At 50.0% G+C, this 16565-nt stretch overlaps 1 protein-coding gene across 1 annotated transcript in view; it reads right to left on the reverse strand.

The window, feature by feature from the left end:
- Positions 1 to 16565, reverse strand: part of WNK2 (WNK lysine deficient protein kinase 2) — a 124411-nt gene that overhangs the window by 81250 nt on the left and 26596 nt on the right. The window contains exons 2-3 of the mRNA XM_012808350.2: positions 3414 to 3586; positions 2053 to 2273 (exon numbers count right to left, since the gene is read on the reverse strand). Of these exons, the coding sequence (XP_012663804.1) occupies positions 2053 to 2273; positions 3414 to 3586 (394 nt within the window). The remainder of the gene's footprint in view (positions 1 to 2052; positions 2274 to 3413; positions 3587 to 16565) is intronic.

Raw genomic sequence — 16565 nt, forward strand, 5'->3', positions numbered from 1 at the left:
ACAGCAGGAACAGCCCACAGCACCCACTATCCCCAAAGGCATCAGAGATGGGGACCTTCCTCCTGAGGAGAAGGGGTGCTGTGGCCTGAGGCTGTCCTTACAGGAGCTCCAGACCCAAGGAGGACACAGACTCAGGAGGACTTGGCCCATTTACCACCAGGGCCAGCACCTGATGGCAGTGTGAGCCATCAGTTCATAGGCCAGGGACTCCTACTGACAAGTTCGGGGGAGCTTCCTGTTAACAGGTTTGCAGGGAACCCCCAACACAGGGCTGTGGGATGCCTGGATAACAGGCCTGAGAAGAGCCCCTCACCCAGCCACAGCACACCCACCCCCACCCAGCTGTTAGCCCCTAGCTGCTGAGGAAAGGCCTCTCTTCCTAGCACCCAAAGGATGTCACAAGCCTCATTCTCTAGGAAGATGGGCAGCTGAGGACATTCCCAGCCACAAGCTTCTCTAACCACAGCTTCCTGGGCTCTGCTGAGCAAAAGCTTCATGACATCCACAGAAGTGGGCACCAATGTAGGGCTCAAAGCCCCACTGTGCCCGCCAGAAACACCCAGCCTTCAGCTCAACCTGACCCAGTAACTTGAAACCTCATTTCCAAGAATCCTAGAGCCAAACAGCCAGAGGAAGCTGAAGGGTTCTGCTCGGCACCTCAGCCCTGGCATGTGGCTTATGCTTTGTCCTGACATGTACTCGTGCCCCCTGGCCATACCCAGGACTTGAAACCAGGACCCCTACCATTTCTGAGGCCAAATTGGCAAAACCTGCCCCAAAACCTCATAGAGTTCAGCACCCCAGGGTGTAGGCTCTCCACAGCACTGGCCCCTGTTCTCAGCCCCTTCAAAATGGAATGTAGATCCTCTCCTGCCCCACCCATTTTCTAGGGGGGGAACTGAGGCCTGGGTCAGCCTCTGTTCCTCATCACTCAGTTCCCCCTAGAGCTGCCAGAGGCCCCAGGTATCACTTTCTGAACATACCACCCATCGAAACAGCCCCTGGGGTTTCATTTTCTCCAAACAAGCCAAGTTCTATCTCCAATCATGAATTAACAATCCCCAGAGATCAACCTCCTATCCTGCTTGTGGGGAACCAGCCCTCACATCAAGGGGCACACCAGGTCTCCACACAGGGCCTTTCCCAATCTGACCCCACCTGGGCTTCCTGAGCCTAACCCTCCCCACTGGCCCCACATATGTTGGAAGTTTCTGGGCATCTTAATCCCTGAAAATAGCTGCTCCAGGGCCCCTCCACATGCTTGTTTCAAAGCCCACGAAGACCCTTCCCTGGAGTGGTGGGCACCAAGTGTCCATGCCTAGGGGCAGGCACACAGCACAACACAGACCCATCCTCTCTGCACAGCAGCTATGAGTTGACTGCCCCCAGAGCCCAGCACCCCACCCCAAGGCAGCTGGGAAGGCTGCTCAGGGAAAAGGTATCTGAGCTGAGGACCAAGGATGAGAAGGAGAGGCCAAAAATGCCCACCAATCTGAATTCCTCAGTTCCCAGCTCACTATAAGCATAATGTCTACTCTGTGCCTTCCCCCAAGTATGTGTGTTCCCCAGACACCCCAAGTCATCACTTCCCTGGGCATTCCCCTCCCTGCCCACTGAGACAAGCTCCAGCATCACTAGCCACAAACCTCCCTAGTTCCTCTGTGGTCGTGGCCTCCTTCCCTCCTCAGAGTGCCCACAGCGCCCACACATACCACGGGCATCACCACCCAGCCCACCTCCCTCACCAGACAATCAGAGCTGGCACCTAACCCATAGCCAAGGTGCGAACGCAAAGTGCCTCAGGGCCAGAGTCTGGGAGGAAGGGTGGCTGCAAGCAAGGGAGGGCCTGGAGTTAGCGCATGTACCCCTCGGGCGGGCCCCGTGGCTGAGACCCTGGAGGCTTAGAGGGGCAGCTCGGATGCCTAAGCCTGAGGCCTCCATATCCAGACACTGTCCCCCGGGCCTCCTACACCAGATCTGCAGTGTCTGAATGAAACCTGATGCACGCCAAGCCCTGGAATCCTGCCCAATGGGGAGGAGATATGGCTTTACCTATCACACTTTTAGCAAATGATGCTCTTTTGAGGGTGGCCAGGCCCAAGTCACCAATTTTCACAGACCCGGTTGGGCCAGTGATGAAGATATTGTCACACTTCAGATCCCGGTGGATGATGGGCGGCGTCCTCGTGTGCAGGAACAGCAGGCCCTTCAGGATCTGCCGGCACCAGCTGCGGAGCACCTTGGGCTTCATCACCTTGAAGCGCTTCAGGTACCTGGGGCAGGGGCAGGGGACACTTACCATGCAGCTCACCAGCAGCAGCATTGACACAAAGGCCCCCCTCCCACCATTCAGGCCTGGTACTAAATCTGTCCACATGCATGCAGGGCCCACCTATGACAGGCAGTGAAGGTGACAGGGCAGGGCAGGACACTTCTGCCCCTTCCAGGGGTCACCAGCCAGAGCCATATCCCTGAGTGAGCAGCAAGGCTGGGCTTATAACACTCCACCACTCCCCTCACACTAGGGACCTGCCCACTCTGGCTCATGTCTAACAGCATCTTGATCTCACACTGAAATGGTGCCAGTCGGCTTTATAAGGTGCCTGAGGCAGAGCAGAGTCCCAGTCGGTGGGTGCTTATGGTGAGGGTAAGGATGAGGGGGTGCCGGGAACTCTGGGAACCACCAGGGCCAGAGAACATGGAGGCTAGGCCTCCCTGTAACTGGCTACCTGCGTGACCTGCTCTAAGCAGTGCCCTGGGAGGTGGCAGCAGGTCAGGCTTGAAGAGGGGCTGTCCCCTCACTGTGTATCCACTGTTAGAGAAACTTCCTGGTGGCAGGGCACTGACAGACCCAGGGCATGCACCCAGAGGGAAAGCCCTCCATCTCCATGGTGCAGACCGGGGCCTCAGTGAGGTATGACAAGCCATAGCCACCAGCTCTGGACCCGACACTGAGCAACACCCTGGTCTGTGTTCTGCCTGGCTTCTCAACACCTGCTACAGCTGCTTCCTGAGCCTCTAGAATGTGCCAGGCTGGCTCCCAGGCAGAAACTGAACCCTGGCCAGAAGTAAAGCCCAGGTACCCCAGACAGATAATCACTTCACTGAGAAGTAAACCACCTCCTGGCATTCCATGCAGAAGGGGAAAAAAGGGATAGCCTCCTGGCTGTATTCAGGGGATAGGTCATATTAGTCACAGGAGGCCAAAGAAAGCAAATGCTAGGAGGAATTGCTGCATTGCTTTATTCACTCTCATTTGGGGATGGGGTTTCCTACTGCCAGGAGGACAGGATTTATCACACCTCTAAGAGGTGAGATGCTGGACCTCAGGCACAGCCCAGGACCCTGGTCCTGCCCAGCTATGGTGGCCCTGTGCCCAACACCAGAACCTCCCCACGAGCAGCAGTGCTCACGTCTTCAGTGTCCCTGAGGTCATCAGCTCAGTCACTAGCACAATGCACCGCTTGCCCTTGGCGCTGGACTCCCAAAAGTCATAGAAGCGGACGATGTTGGGGTGCTGCAGGCCTTTGAGCATCTCTGCCTCTTCCTTGAATCGCTGCCGCTCCAGCTTGGTGAGCTTCCGGTCCTGGAATGAAAGGAAATATGCTGAGTGGGCAGGGAACTGGGTGCAGAAGGGGACTGGGTGGTTTAGCCCAACACCTCAGAAGCAGCAGCATGTCCTGGCAGCACCACGTGGCAGGACCAGCCCTTCCTCTGCCCATAGAGAGCTGAGGAGTTGTGAGAGAGGAGCTTGTGGCCACCTGCACTATGGCAGTCAGTCCCTTAGCTCCCAGGACCCTGGATGCAGTCCCTGCAAAGGGACCTCAGCAAAAAGAAGTTCGGAGGAGCCAGAGAGGCCTCATAAATCCACACTGACAAGCTCGTACACTTTTTCCATAAAAACACTCAAGGCCTTTGTTCCCTCAACAATTATTCACTTTCTGAGTGTTTGTTAAAAGAATGAAACAGTTGTTTACTTCTAATGTACACACAACTTGGAGGAAGTGCTCAGACCTAGTAGATGAGACCAGAGGAGACACTGACAAGTGCCTGAGACCAGAGGTGAGGGCAGAGGAGAAAGAGAAAACCCCAGCAGCCCCTAACTGACTTGACAGCAGCCAGGGCCTCTGGTGCAGGAGGACATAGCAGACACCTCCCTGGACTCTTGGGCCACTGAGGGCGGCTCGAGCCCACAGGACTAATCACTGAACTCAAGTTTAAACAGGAAACAGCAGACAAACACCACTATTGTCATCCAGGAACCCTCATCATGTGCATGCTTCTGGGCATCCCCCATATACCTCCTCTGACCGCAGGCCCAAGAGGGAACCACCAAAATGACTCACTACATTCAAACGCACTCCAGCGCCACCCATGCTGCCCCACCTGCTCCAGCATCTGCCACCCTCCTTCGGCTATCACTACCCTAAGCTCCCCAATATCTGCCACCACTTTGCCCCTGCCTCATTCCACCCTGCCAGGCAGCCCACCTGGATCCCAGCCTTTCTTTCTCAAAATCCTTCAATGGATTCTCACCTTAGAGCACTCAAAATAAACTCAAAGAGCCCACACAGCTGGAAGGCTCTATGTTTCCAACTTTATCTCCTGAGATGAAATCCCACATCCATGGACCCATCTGAGGCTTTCTCTACCCTGAATATGCACCATGCCCTTCTCACCTCCACACAAGCCCACAGCATCACCTCCTGGTCCTGGTTGAAGAGGCCCACGGAACAACACCTGCCCCCAAGGGAAATGTCAGAAAAGAAATGTGTATCTTCAGAAAGAAACCATAAATACAATCGAAGACAGAACAGAGAAATTCTGAGGAATCCCAGGGAGACACAAAGCAGGTAAATTTGGATAAATGAAGGGAGAGATTGGAGCTGAAAGGAAATGTAAGCCAAGATGTCCGGATCCTTCCAAAAGTGCCTAAAGGATGTCAAGCCAGACTCAAATACAACACAGAGAAGAGAAGTGGGCCCCAAGATAACAACAAAGGTCATCTTGTTAAGTAATCATATCCCAAATGGCACTACACCTATTGGGCCATTCCTCCTCCCACCAACCCGCCAGACCCTCCCCCACAACACAAACCCTCACAGGTCCCTTCATTCATAACCTGGGTCACATAGGAACAATCACTGACAGAGCCAAACAATACCAAGAAAAATCATCGACATAGCCAAACTCAGAAAAACAAATAATTCCAGGACCAAGAGAAACTTCAAAAAAAATCTAATTACTGTTCCCATAAAGACTCAAGAAGTTGACATGCACAAATAACAGCAAGTTTCTATTTTAAAAGGAACAATCAAAAAAGAACACTTGCAAATCAAAACTAGGAGTGACTTACTATTATAAAAAGTTCAATATTAAAAAGAAATTCCATAGTCCAATGAAATATTAAATACAAAAACATTAATTTTAGGTCTATATAATAAAATGGAAACATGTTCTACTCATCAAAAATTACTTAAGGCAAGCATGGTGGCATGCACCTGTAATTCCAGCCATCTGGGAGGCTGAGGCAGGAAAACTGTTTGATCTCAAGAGTTGAGATACTACCCTGGACAACATAAAGAGACCCTGTCTCCAAAACACAGAAGATTATTTAAGAATATAAAAGTCAAGCCACAGGGCAGCGCCTGTGGCTCAGTGGGTAGGGCGCCGGCCCCATGTACCGAGGGTGGCAGGTTCAAGCCAGGCCCCAGCCAAATGCAACCAAAAAAAAAAAAAAGTCAAGACACAAATATCTGATAAAAGACTCAGATTCAGAATAAGAGAAAACTCCCAAAACTTAATAATGAAAAAAAGACTGAACAAATGTTTCACCAAAGAAGACATAGAAATGGCTAATAGCATATGAAAAGGTGCTCAGCATCATTAGTCACTAGGAAAAGACCAATCAAAAACCACACTGAGATACCACCTCCCACCCCCCAGAAAGGCTAAATTTAAAGGATTGATAATTCCTATGGCTGGGAGGCTGGCGAACAATTGATGCCCCTTCACATCCTGCTGCTAGTTAGAGATGAAACCACCCCTGGAGAAATCCCTGGTACCTGCTCTGTGTCTAGCCACTCCCCTCCCAGGAACCACCCAAGAGACAGAAAACAGAAGTCCACAAAAGACAGGCGCACAGGTATTTGCATGAGCTCCATTCATTATAGCCCCACCGGGAAACAGCCAAAAGGTCTATGGCCAGGTGAATGGAAACCAACTGTGGTACATCCACCTAAACAGGAGCACAGTTCAGGAAGAAAAAGGAACACACTGATTCCCAACACTACAAACGCCAACAGCATCAAGCTGAACCAAAGAAGCCAAACACAAAAGACTATGTCTGGTGTGACCCCATTTTGACGTGAAACTCTGGAAAAGACAGAACTAATGAGTGGGGAATGGCATCAGACCAACAGTTGCCTCTAGGATGGATAAAAGAGGGAGTTGAGAGAACCTGGGGGAGGATATGGAACTGTTTGACATGGGTTGCACCTGTGTGTGCATTTGTCAAAGCTCATCAACTGGCATACTTCAGTTCTGTGTGTTTTGTTATATGTAAATTAATACTTCAAATTTTCAAATGTTAAAAAAAAGTGAAAACACCCAAAGACCAAATGAGAGAAGTAGAAGAAAGAAAATAGGAGAGAAACATTAAGAGACATGAAAGAATTGCCTGTAAGTCAAAAAACTGTGTAACAGGAGTTTTAAGAAGAGACATCAAAAGTATAAATAGATAGCAGAAAAGCATTTCCCTAAGCTGGGAGGAAAACAATATAGAATAAAAGGACCTGCCAAGGCAAAGTCAGAGAAAATGAAAAATGACCCACCTCCAGACCTGTTCCAGTGAAACTTCAGAATCCCAAGGACCAGTAGCAAGTCCTATCTGCAACGGAATGGTCCAGACAGGCCATAAGTCTCATTAGAGACACTGGGTACAGGCGGCAGGGAGGCAATGTCCTAAAAGTGCCAACTCTGAATTCTATACCCTGCCACCCGCATCAAGCTAGGCAGTCCAGACTCATATTCAGATGCACAAGAACCCTAAGTTGACTTCCCATGAGCTCTAGATGAAACAAGTTACTGGAGAAGTGTTTCCACAAAACATAAAGCCATGTAGTCAAGCTACCCTCAAGGTCACTGGGGTGAAAGAAGCTGGGGTAGAGATGGGGAAGCTTGGCTGGGCCAACTCACCCAGATCGCCTCCTCTGGGCAGCAGCATTTCAGTTACAATTTCCTTTTGGTTGGACTTAGTCTTTGATTCTGGACAAAACTCACAAACTCACTTACAGTGTAAGTTATTTTTGCCAGTATTTTAACATCAATCAACAGTAATATGTAAATATCATTGTGATTTCAGAGAAAAATGTTCATGTCCTAAGTAAATAACTAACAAAAAACAAGAGATAGAGGAAAAGTACCCCAGATGTGTTACCATCTTCATTTTTCATGGCAGATGCTAGCTTAAATGGATAAATTATAGACACAAAATCAGAAATGGTTAACAATGGTGCCTTTCAGAGATGAGGTGGGAAGGGAGGAGAGACCTTATTTTATATTCCATGCCTCTGGGCTATTTCTATCCATGTGACACATTGTTTAGTAGTTTAAGGTCAGTTAGCGTGTCCCCCTCTGAGCACTACCAGAGTCCACCAGCAAGGCCTGCTACCACAGGCCCTACACAGAGCTCGTCCAAGTCCCTGTTACTCGTTTTGTCCTTTGCTGCCCAGCCTCTATTACATTGGCAAGTCCAGGACAGCAGAGCCAACCCAGCCACCAGCATATCATACATGTGCGGAGTGAATTCATTTATCAAGTCTACCAGGATGGCTCATGGCCACCAAGCAAGAGCAGCAAGAATGCACCTGATCCCTAAAAGAAGATTCCCAAATCCTGCCACAGTCACATTGTTCTTAAAGATTTGGTGTTGGTGGGACAGGGAGAGCCCTCCCCCCAGACACAAGAGGGTAAGATCCCTCAGCACATCTATTCCTCCTACCAGGTCCCTGGTGCTATGTAAATTTTCACCATAGATGGCAAAATCTATCAGATGATAAATGAAGAAAAATATTTCTGGCCAAGCTGGGAACTGAGACCACACAGAACGTGTTCAGTTGGATGGCCAGGGTGGTCAGAGGATGATGCCTTGTCCCAGTGGGCCTTCCCAGCACCCCTAGGCTGCCTATGGAAACACACCAGAGGTTGTTTTGGGTATTAACTATGAGGATCAGAGGTTCCTACCCTGAATGTGCCAGGATGTCTGTAGGTGGTCCCCTCCCGAGACACCTCGGAGGCCCCCCACTCTGCCAGAACAGCTCCAGTAGGTGATGGGAGTTGTGAGGCTCATGGGCACACACATGCTGCCTCGAGGTTCTGTGGTATTCTCCTTTCAGCTGGGCAAAAGCTCATGCACCAAACCCTTTAAGGGGCAGAACTTCGTGGCAACTCCAGGTCCTACCAGGGGAAGGTGCATAGAACTACACACAGGAAAAGGAAGTGCCCACCACCTGCAAGGTCCTGGGGACAAGCCTGTTATAGGCCTTTCTCCAGCTCTATGTAGCTGTATATCAAAACCAAAAAAACCCTCAAGCATCTCTGTCCAGAACTGTCCCCTACAGGTAGCAGCAGGGCAAGATGAGGGATACCAAGCCCTTGGTAAAGCCCAGGCCTCCTCAAGGACTCACTCCCCTGCAGTCAGTAAGTGCTCACACCCAAAAGGCTCTCTATCCATAGGGCAGGAAGCATGAGGCCTCAACCACACATGTGTTCCCCCTCTGGCCCTTTCAACCTCTTGGGGGTGAGGGTATCCCCACTGCTCCAAGGAAGCCCAGAGTTCCTGCTCGCCCTATGCCTTTCTAGTGGGAAGGCCCCCCCCGCCATTCCCAGTTAAGCCCAGCTGGGGACTCAGGGGGGCTCTTCACCTGCCCTTTCATCCTGAAATGGGGAGAGGGAGGATCTGGTTCCATGAAGTCTCTGGGCTTAGTGAGGGTACAGGGAACAGAGTGTCAGTGAACAATAGCAAGCTGCTCTGTCCCCCATGCTCCGGCTGCAGTTGCTCAGTCATAGAGGCTTTGGGTGTGTAGGGAAAGCACTGTTTACAACCTCCTGGGAAAATAGGCAAGAGACTAGAAAACAAATAAACATGCAACTACAAATCGTGCCCAAAATTATGGCAAAGGGACAGGTGAGCAGTGCCAGCCAAGTCACCCTTGGCTTCAAAAGGCAGCTCCCATCCCACCCCAGAACACAGGAAAGGTACTGGGAGGAAAAGGCCTGTGGGCAGGTGTGAGGTTCAGACAGCTTGTGGTTTATGTTGCCATAGGGCCAACCAACAGGGCATCAATGGAAAACAGGCAGGCACCAGGCCTCTGAAGCTGGTGACCACTGGAAACAGTGGGTGCACATCCACACACCAATACCCAGCACCCACCACCAGCCGGGGAACGGGAGATCTGACAGGGCTCTGTAACTGGCTCCCTCCAATATTCACTACAGGTTTAAAAGTAAACAAACTCACTTCTTTTAAACTCAAGTTCCCCCTCTTTATTAACCTCACCTTGACAAGAAAACACGTGATCTCACAGGTGAGTTGATGTATGTGTTTTCTAATTCACGTTGTCTAAAAGGCATCATTATTAAAATGGAAAGTTTTCCTGATGCTACCAAATAAAAGTGGCCAAGGGGTCTGAGGAGTCATAGACAGAGGTTGGCAGTCTATGGAATCAGCCACAGAAAAGGGAACCAAACAGCATCAGACTCACTGTCCATCCGGAGGAGTTGGGCTGTGTGCAGACTGAGGAAGAAACACTCATGGTATTAGCAGGAATAGGCACCTCCAGGACTCAGTCCTCTTTGTCAAGAACTCCCAGTCCTCTTTGTCAAGAACTTCGAGAAGTTTATAATTATCTTAAGCAGAAACTTGAACGTCCTAACACTAACCCTGGATACTTTTACAAATTCTCTTTTCTTTAAAAGGGAAGTCAGCTGAGCAGGGGGCGAGAAAGGGAGAGAGCAGGAGGTGCCAGGTGAGGATTTGTGCTCTTAAAGACAAAGTCTGCCCCCCCCACCCCGTGCACTGAGGCTCACCTCATCACCCCTACACAGAAAGAAGTAGGTGCCCACTCCCAGAAGTCAGCTGGGATCTAAAACATGTCATCATAGTTTCACACAGTTGTAAAGGATGCCATTTCCAGCATTTTGTAAATACTGACTTTTAGAAAATGTTCTTTGAATGTTTCCCACGGAACCCAAATACCAGTAATCTGACACCCTCCATCAGCTGTTTCATAAATACATGAACAGACGCATCTCTAACTCCAGTCTGGACTCCAATTTCCATTCCCACAGACCTGGCGAACACAGTGCAGCTTTTCCTGTGAGTCTTGCACTGACTGCCCCCTCTACTTCTCTGCCATAAAACTGTTCATAGAGGAATCTAGCTTTTTTAAATTTCCTGTGAAGATAAGACTCTAAGGGCCAAAGGTTATTCCTCTGGATTGAGCTACCATTACAAATTAGTAGCTCATAGCTAACCAAAACAAGGAGAGAACAAATTTTATTGAAAGCACATCAAGTACACAGCCAGATGGAACTCCCTTCCCAATCATTTGGGGCATCCATGGGTGAATCTTAATCATCTCTAGAATGAGGCGGGGCCCAGCACTGTTCTGTCCACCTTCTGGTTTGTGAATGGTGAACTCTGAGAAAACCTGTTCCTGTGAATCAGCAGAACAAAATCCCCAGCTGTACTCCACCGGGCTGCGCTGGCAGCCCTGCAGGGGCCTCCTCCGGTTACTGAACATGTGTGGTGGGGGCTGTGCCCAGTTTGTGGAGGCCTCCATACCAGAGGTTTATCATTGGGCTTTTTGCTCAGGTGGGGCCAGCCAAGTGGGGAGGTCTGGGGTCGGGTGGGGTTGAAGGAGTGACAGTCTGCCTGTTAGGAAGCCCTCCCCACCCCCAGCACAAACAGCGCAGTCAATTTTAGGCCAGGCCCTCAGTGCTGGGTCCCACACTCCCCACCCCAGGGCTCTGATCCCAGGGCAGGGTGCAGGTGCCCAAGTGACCTTGCCCAATCTGACATCCTCCATCACCCCCATCTTGGACACAGACAGGGCCATTATGGGGAGCACTGTGTAGCAGGGATAGGGCAGGGCAGTCTAGGAGGGGGGCAGGGCCAAAGAAAGGATGGCAAGAGGAATAATAGGATCTGGTGGACACAGGGTGGGTATCTCACCTACTGGGTACCCCCACGGCCCTCAGCCATGACAGCTGATAGGATGCAGGCCACCTGGGGCCTGATACTAGGGCAGGATAGTCACCTGACAGCAGGCACAAGCCTTCCCACAATGTCCAATCCTCAGGCCTACCACCACCATGAAACCTCTTCCAGGACCTGTGGCCTCACATAGGCCATGGACAAGGTGAGGCCCTTATTCTCAATAGGAACCTGGCCCAAGGCCAGCTGGTCCCCAATGGCCTCCTCAGACCACCCCACACAGCAGGTTCCCAACCAGGGCCTCAGAGGGACCCACCCCCCCCCCCGCAGCAGCCATGATGCCACCATCCAAGGAGTCTCTCTGCCCATCAGCTCCTACCCCTTAGCTCCTGGGCCATTGGTTCTACCTTTCCTGACACCCTCCATAAAACAGGAAATGTCAGTTGGTATAAGCCTACACCAACATATAGAGAGAGTCACCAAGAGCTTCCCCCAATACTGCCAGCTTTACCCTTGGGCACCCCCCACACACACTGTCCTGCACTAGTGTTGGGAGAGTGGACAAAAAGGAAAGGGCTACTTGGATTTGAGAACCCAAGTATGGAATCTGTGGGGGAATCATTTTAAATGACCCAGACCCCCAGGTCTGCAGCCAGGCCCTCAGCGATAAGTCTCATGTCCCCAGAAAGACAGGAACAGATACCCTTTGGACCCTGAACCTCCACCACCAGGTGACAGGGGATGATGTCCCAACCAGGAAGCACTGGGTGCTAAGTGGGGCCACGTCCTAGATGCCAACACCCAGCACCACCCACACCTGTGCTGGAAACACCAGCGAGCCCAAGCAAGGACACAGGTGAGCATGCTGGGGACAGCAGGTGGAGCTTGGCTCAGGGTATGTGGGTGTTTTATCTCCAAATAAAAGTGTTAATGCTTGTGGGGCTGACTCCAGAAAAAACAAAGGGGAGCCCACATACAGCCTCTTGCATTCGGTAGGATAATGCCACACCCCTGGAAGAGCTGAACACATATCAGGCCCCTAAGCAGGTACCACCTGCTGCAGGTACCGACCTGTCTAGACAGGGGTCTTCCCAAGGACCAGCATCCTTACCTGAAGACTATGAGCTAAAAGCTGATCCATATCTAATCCTTAACATTAGGTTTCCCTGCAGGGGAACTGGAAAAGCTTACTCCCTAAAGTTCACATCCAAGTATGTAGAGGCAGGTGTCCCCACTGTGGTCAGAAAAACTGACAAGTATGGGCCTGTGGGTGCACTTTTTGAAACAGAGGTACAGGAGGAACTCAAGCCTGGAACCACGAATGGTTGCCACAGGCCTTCCAGGATGGTGCCCAGCCCCACCCACAGTGCTGACCAGTGAAGACTGGAGGTGTCAGCAGAAATATCAATGGGGAAAATAGCTGAGAAAAACCCACCTCGTCAGGGGCCACCCAATCCTAGAACACCTGCCATCAGGTGGGAAAGAGGGACAGAGCTTGCCCCACACTCCTCCAGGGACATATAGGTATCCTCTTTTCCTGGCCACCAACAAGTAAGTGACTGAGAGCCACCAGCCTTAGGCACAGCTCCTGGTCTCAGCTAGGAACATTGGTACCATTTCACTACTCTCCAAGGCCCGGCCAGGGGTCAGCAGCACTGTCCCATCCTGCCCAGGGGCCCAAACTGCTGGCCCATCCTGTCCAGGCTCCACCCACCATCCACCTATTCTCCCCTGGAGGCAAGTGGACAAGGGAAGGCCAGGCAAGAGGCCACTGGGGCAGAGGGTACAGTCAACTTAGGACAACTAGACCCAAGTAAGCTGGGTCAGCCCTGGTCCCAACAGAAAGGTGGCACAAATTAATGCACCAACTGTGGATGCCAGCCTACATTGGCAGCAGGCACTGTGCAGGGCTGACTGCAGGGAAAGAAGTCTTTTCTTTTCTCAAGGAAATGCTGATGCCATTTCTACATAGGGCAATGCTTCTCAACCTGTGGGTCGTGACCCACAGGAACTGTATTAAAGGGCCACGACATTAGGAAAGTTGAGAACCACTGTCATAGGGAAATGTCTGTTCTGACTCTCAGACCCTGAGTGAAAGCAGGAAAAGCCCAGCGGGCATGCAAGCCAGGAAGAGAAATCCCCATGGGACCATCCTGCCCCCAGAAACCCTCCTGATAGTAGGCCTGGCTTCTCCCCAAGTGGAAGAATCAGCACTCACCCCAGGTGACCAGGAGCTCTGTAGCAGATGCCAGGCAGTCACTCCCCCCACATAGGACCATATCATGAATCCAATTTTCAGAAACAGCCAGCCTCACCTCATAGCCACCTCCCCACAGGAACACCTAAAGATAGATTTGGACAGCACCATGGGGCAAAGGATTAACAGCACAACCACAGAGGGCAGCTTCTGTGGGGGAGGGACAGATAGGACAACCTTAGGGCAAGGCCCGTGGAGCTATGTGCAAGTCCACAAAGACAGCTGCAGGGCTGGGCTATTGGGGTCAATCATCTGCTCTGGGGCTTGGCGTCAGGAAGTCAGCCCTTGTCGTGTGGCTGCTCTACCCCCACACATGGTCCACAGGCTCAGAGCATCCCACGTGGCAGTGGGAGGAGTCTGGACAGTCTGCAGAATGCTATGGACCTCCCTCCAGACAGAAGACTTCCCTTCTCCCTCACCTCCAACACAGAGAGATAACCAGAACCTCAGCTCTGGGCACTTAGGAGGGGTGGCCTCCTGACTGAGCCAGCTCCTGTTCTGGCTCAGTCCTCTAGGCCCACCCCCAGAATGAAGTCACCTGAACCTCACTCTTCTCCCTCTCCAGAGAGCCTGGGTAGCCCGAGAGATTCCACCAAGACCAAATACAGCCTTGACGGCCAGGTCACTGGCCAGGAGTTGGACTCAGGCTGTGCTAAATAGACATGCTCCTGGGCACGAACATCCGTGGTGTTCCTCTGAGCCAGGCACTGCACTAGGATTCGGGGCCAGGGAGTGGGGGGGATTGACAGATGGCCGCAGCAGCATGTGATCAGGAATACAGGAGGACCATGGAAGTCCAAAGCACCCAATCTTATTAACTGATTCCTTGGTACCTCCTGGAGCTGGCAAGAGCCTTGCGGACCACCATCAAGACAGCAGGTGCACAGTACACACATGCATGAAGTTAACCACCAGCACCATTTGTCCTAATGTCACAATTCTGTCTCTCCTGGTAAAAAGGAAGCCCCACATTCAGCACCACTGCTCCTGTTAAAGTTGTGTGGCCCAAAACAATAGCAATGCATGTGGCTACTAAGCACTTGAAAAGAAACTAATCCAAATATCTCCCTGAGATGTACTATAAGTGTACACTAGATTTCAAAACCATAATATCTTTTTAAAAGAATGTTTAAAGATCTTATTAATAATTTTACATTCACTCATATCCAAAATATTTTAGATATATTATTAAAATTAATTCACCTGTACATTTTACACTTTAAACATGGCTGCTAAGATGAAAATTACACATGTGGCTCACATTACATTTCTGCAAGACAGGGCTGCCTTGGAGCAATAGCACTAAGCTAATGGAATGGAAGCTGAGACGCTGGGCAGAACTTCAACATTCTAACAGAGCTGGGAAGACAACAGTCAAAGCCCAGGGCCTGCCAAGGAATAGAGGCCTTGGTTAAACACACAGGCTTTTTGATTAGCCCTTCCAGAGGGGCTGAATACTAGGAGAGTGGATAAAACAGAACAGATCAGCCCTCACAAAGACTGAAGCGCAGCTTTGAATCAGCTCAATTCCAGACTACATTAAGATGATCTGCTCTGCTCTTATTCTAACTGCATCCTACAGGCAATAAAAAGTAAACCTCTAGGCCAGCATGGTGGCTCACACCTATAACCCTAGCACTCTGGGAGGCTGAGGCAGATGGACTGCTTGAGCCCAGAAGTTCAAGACCAGCCTGAGCAAGAGCAAGACCCCATCTCTACTAAAAATAGAAAAACTAGCTGGGCATCATGGCAGGTACCTATAGTCCTAGCTACTTGAGAGGCTAAGGCAGAAGGATCACTGAGCCCAAGAGTTTGAGGTTGCTGTAGCTATTACGATGCCATGACACTCAATCCAGGGCAACAGAGTAAGATTCTGTCTCAAAAAAAAAAAAAAGAAAAAGTAAATCTCTAGAGAAAAATTAAAATCATCCAGAGTCTCAAATATCTCTGTAATTTCTGAACACATCAATTAAAAATAACCAGGAAGGGGTGGCGCCTATGTCTTAAAGGAGTAAGGCGCTGGCCCCATATGCCAGAGGTGGCGGGTTCAAACTCAGCCCCAGCCAAAAACTGCAAAAAATAAAAATAAAAAAATAACCAGGAAAGCCAAAAGACCAAATAAACAAACAAACAAAAAAATTTTTTTAAACTCCAACAAATTCCTCAGGGAACCAAATATTGCAGTTATCAGATACAGATTCTAAAATTACTGTGATTAGTATAGGAAAAAAAAAATGATAGTAAGATAAACAATTTCACCAGAACCAAAATCTGTGGAATAAGAATCAAATGAAAATCTAGAACCAAAAAATTAAATTGGGGGCGGTGCCTGTGGCTCAGCAAGTAGGGCTCCAGTCCCATAACCTGAGGGTGGTGGGCTCGAACCCGGTACTAGCCAAACTGCAACAACAACAAAAAAATTAAATTGGAAACTGAATATATGGGTTTAACGGCAGATTAGACCTAGGTAAAGAAAGGATTAGCAAACTGGAAGGTGGACCAGAAATAAATATGTAGACTGAAACATGGATAAAAAGGGAGTAAAAGACTTATAAAAGATATAGACACACAGGTCCAACCGTAACTGGGGTCCTGAAAGAAGAGGGCATAAAGAATGGAACCAAAACAATATATAAAACATAATGCCCCCAAATTTTCTAAAACTGAAGCATGACACCAATAGATTCAAATAGTGCTATAAATTCCACAATAGATTAAATATAAATAAAACCACATCTCGGCACATTACAGTAAAACACTCCTAAAAATAGAACACAGAAAATCTTATAATCAGCAAAGAAGGGGGTGGCACAGTATCTTCAAAGTAGCAGCAAGGAGACAACAGCTGACCTCAACAGAAACCATGGAAAAAGACTATGTGGGCTCAGCGCCTGTGGCTCAAGCAGCTAAGGCGTCAGCCACATACACCTAAGGTGGCAGGTTCGAATCCCCAGCCCAGGCCTGCCAAACAATGATGGCTGCAACCAAAAAATGGCCAGGCATTGTGGTGGGCACCTGTAGTCCCAGCTACTTGGGAGGCTGAGGCAGGAGACTCGCTTGAGCCTAGGAGTTGGGAGGTTGCTGTGAGCT

This window comes from Otolemur garnettii, unplaced genomic scaffold, assembly GCF_000181295.1.
Source record: "Otolemur garnettii isolate 467f Iridium unplaced genomic scaffold, OtoGar3 scaffold00088, whole genome shotgun sequence".
Lineage (NCBI taxonomy): Eukaryota > Metazoa > Chordata > Mammalia > Primates > Galagidae > Otolemur > Otolemur garnettii.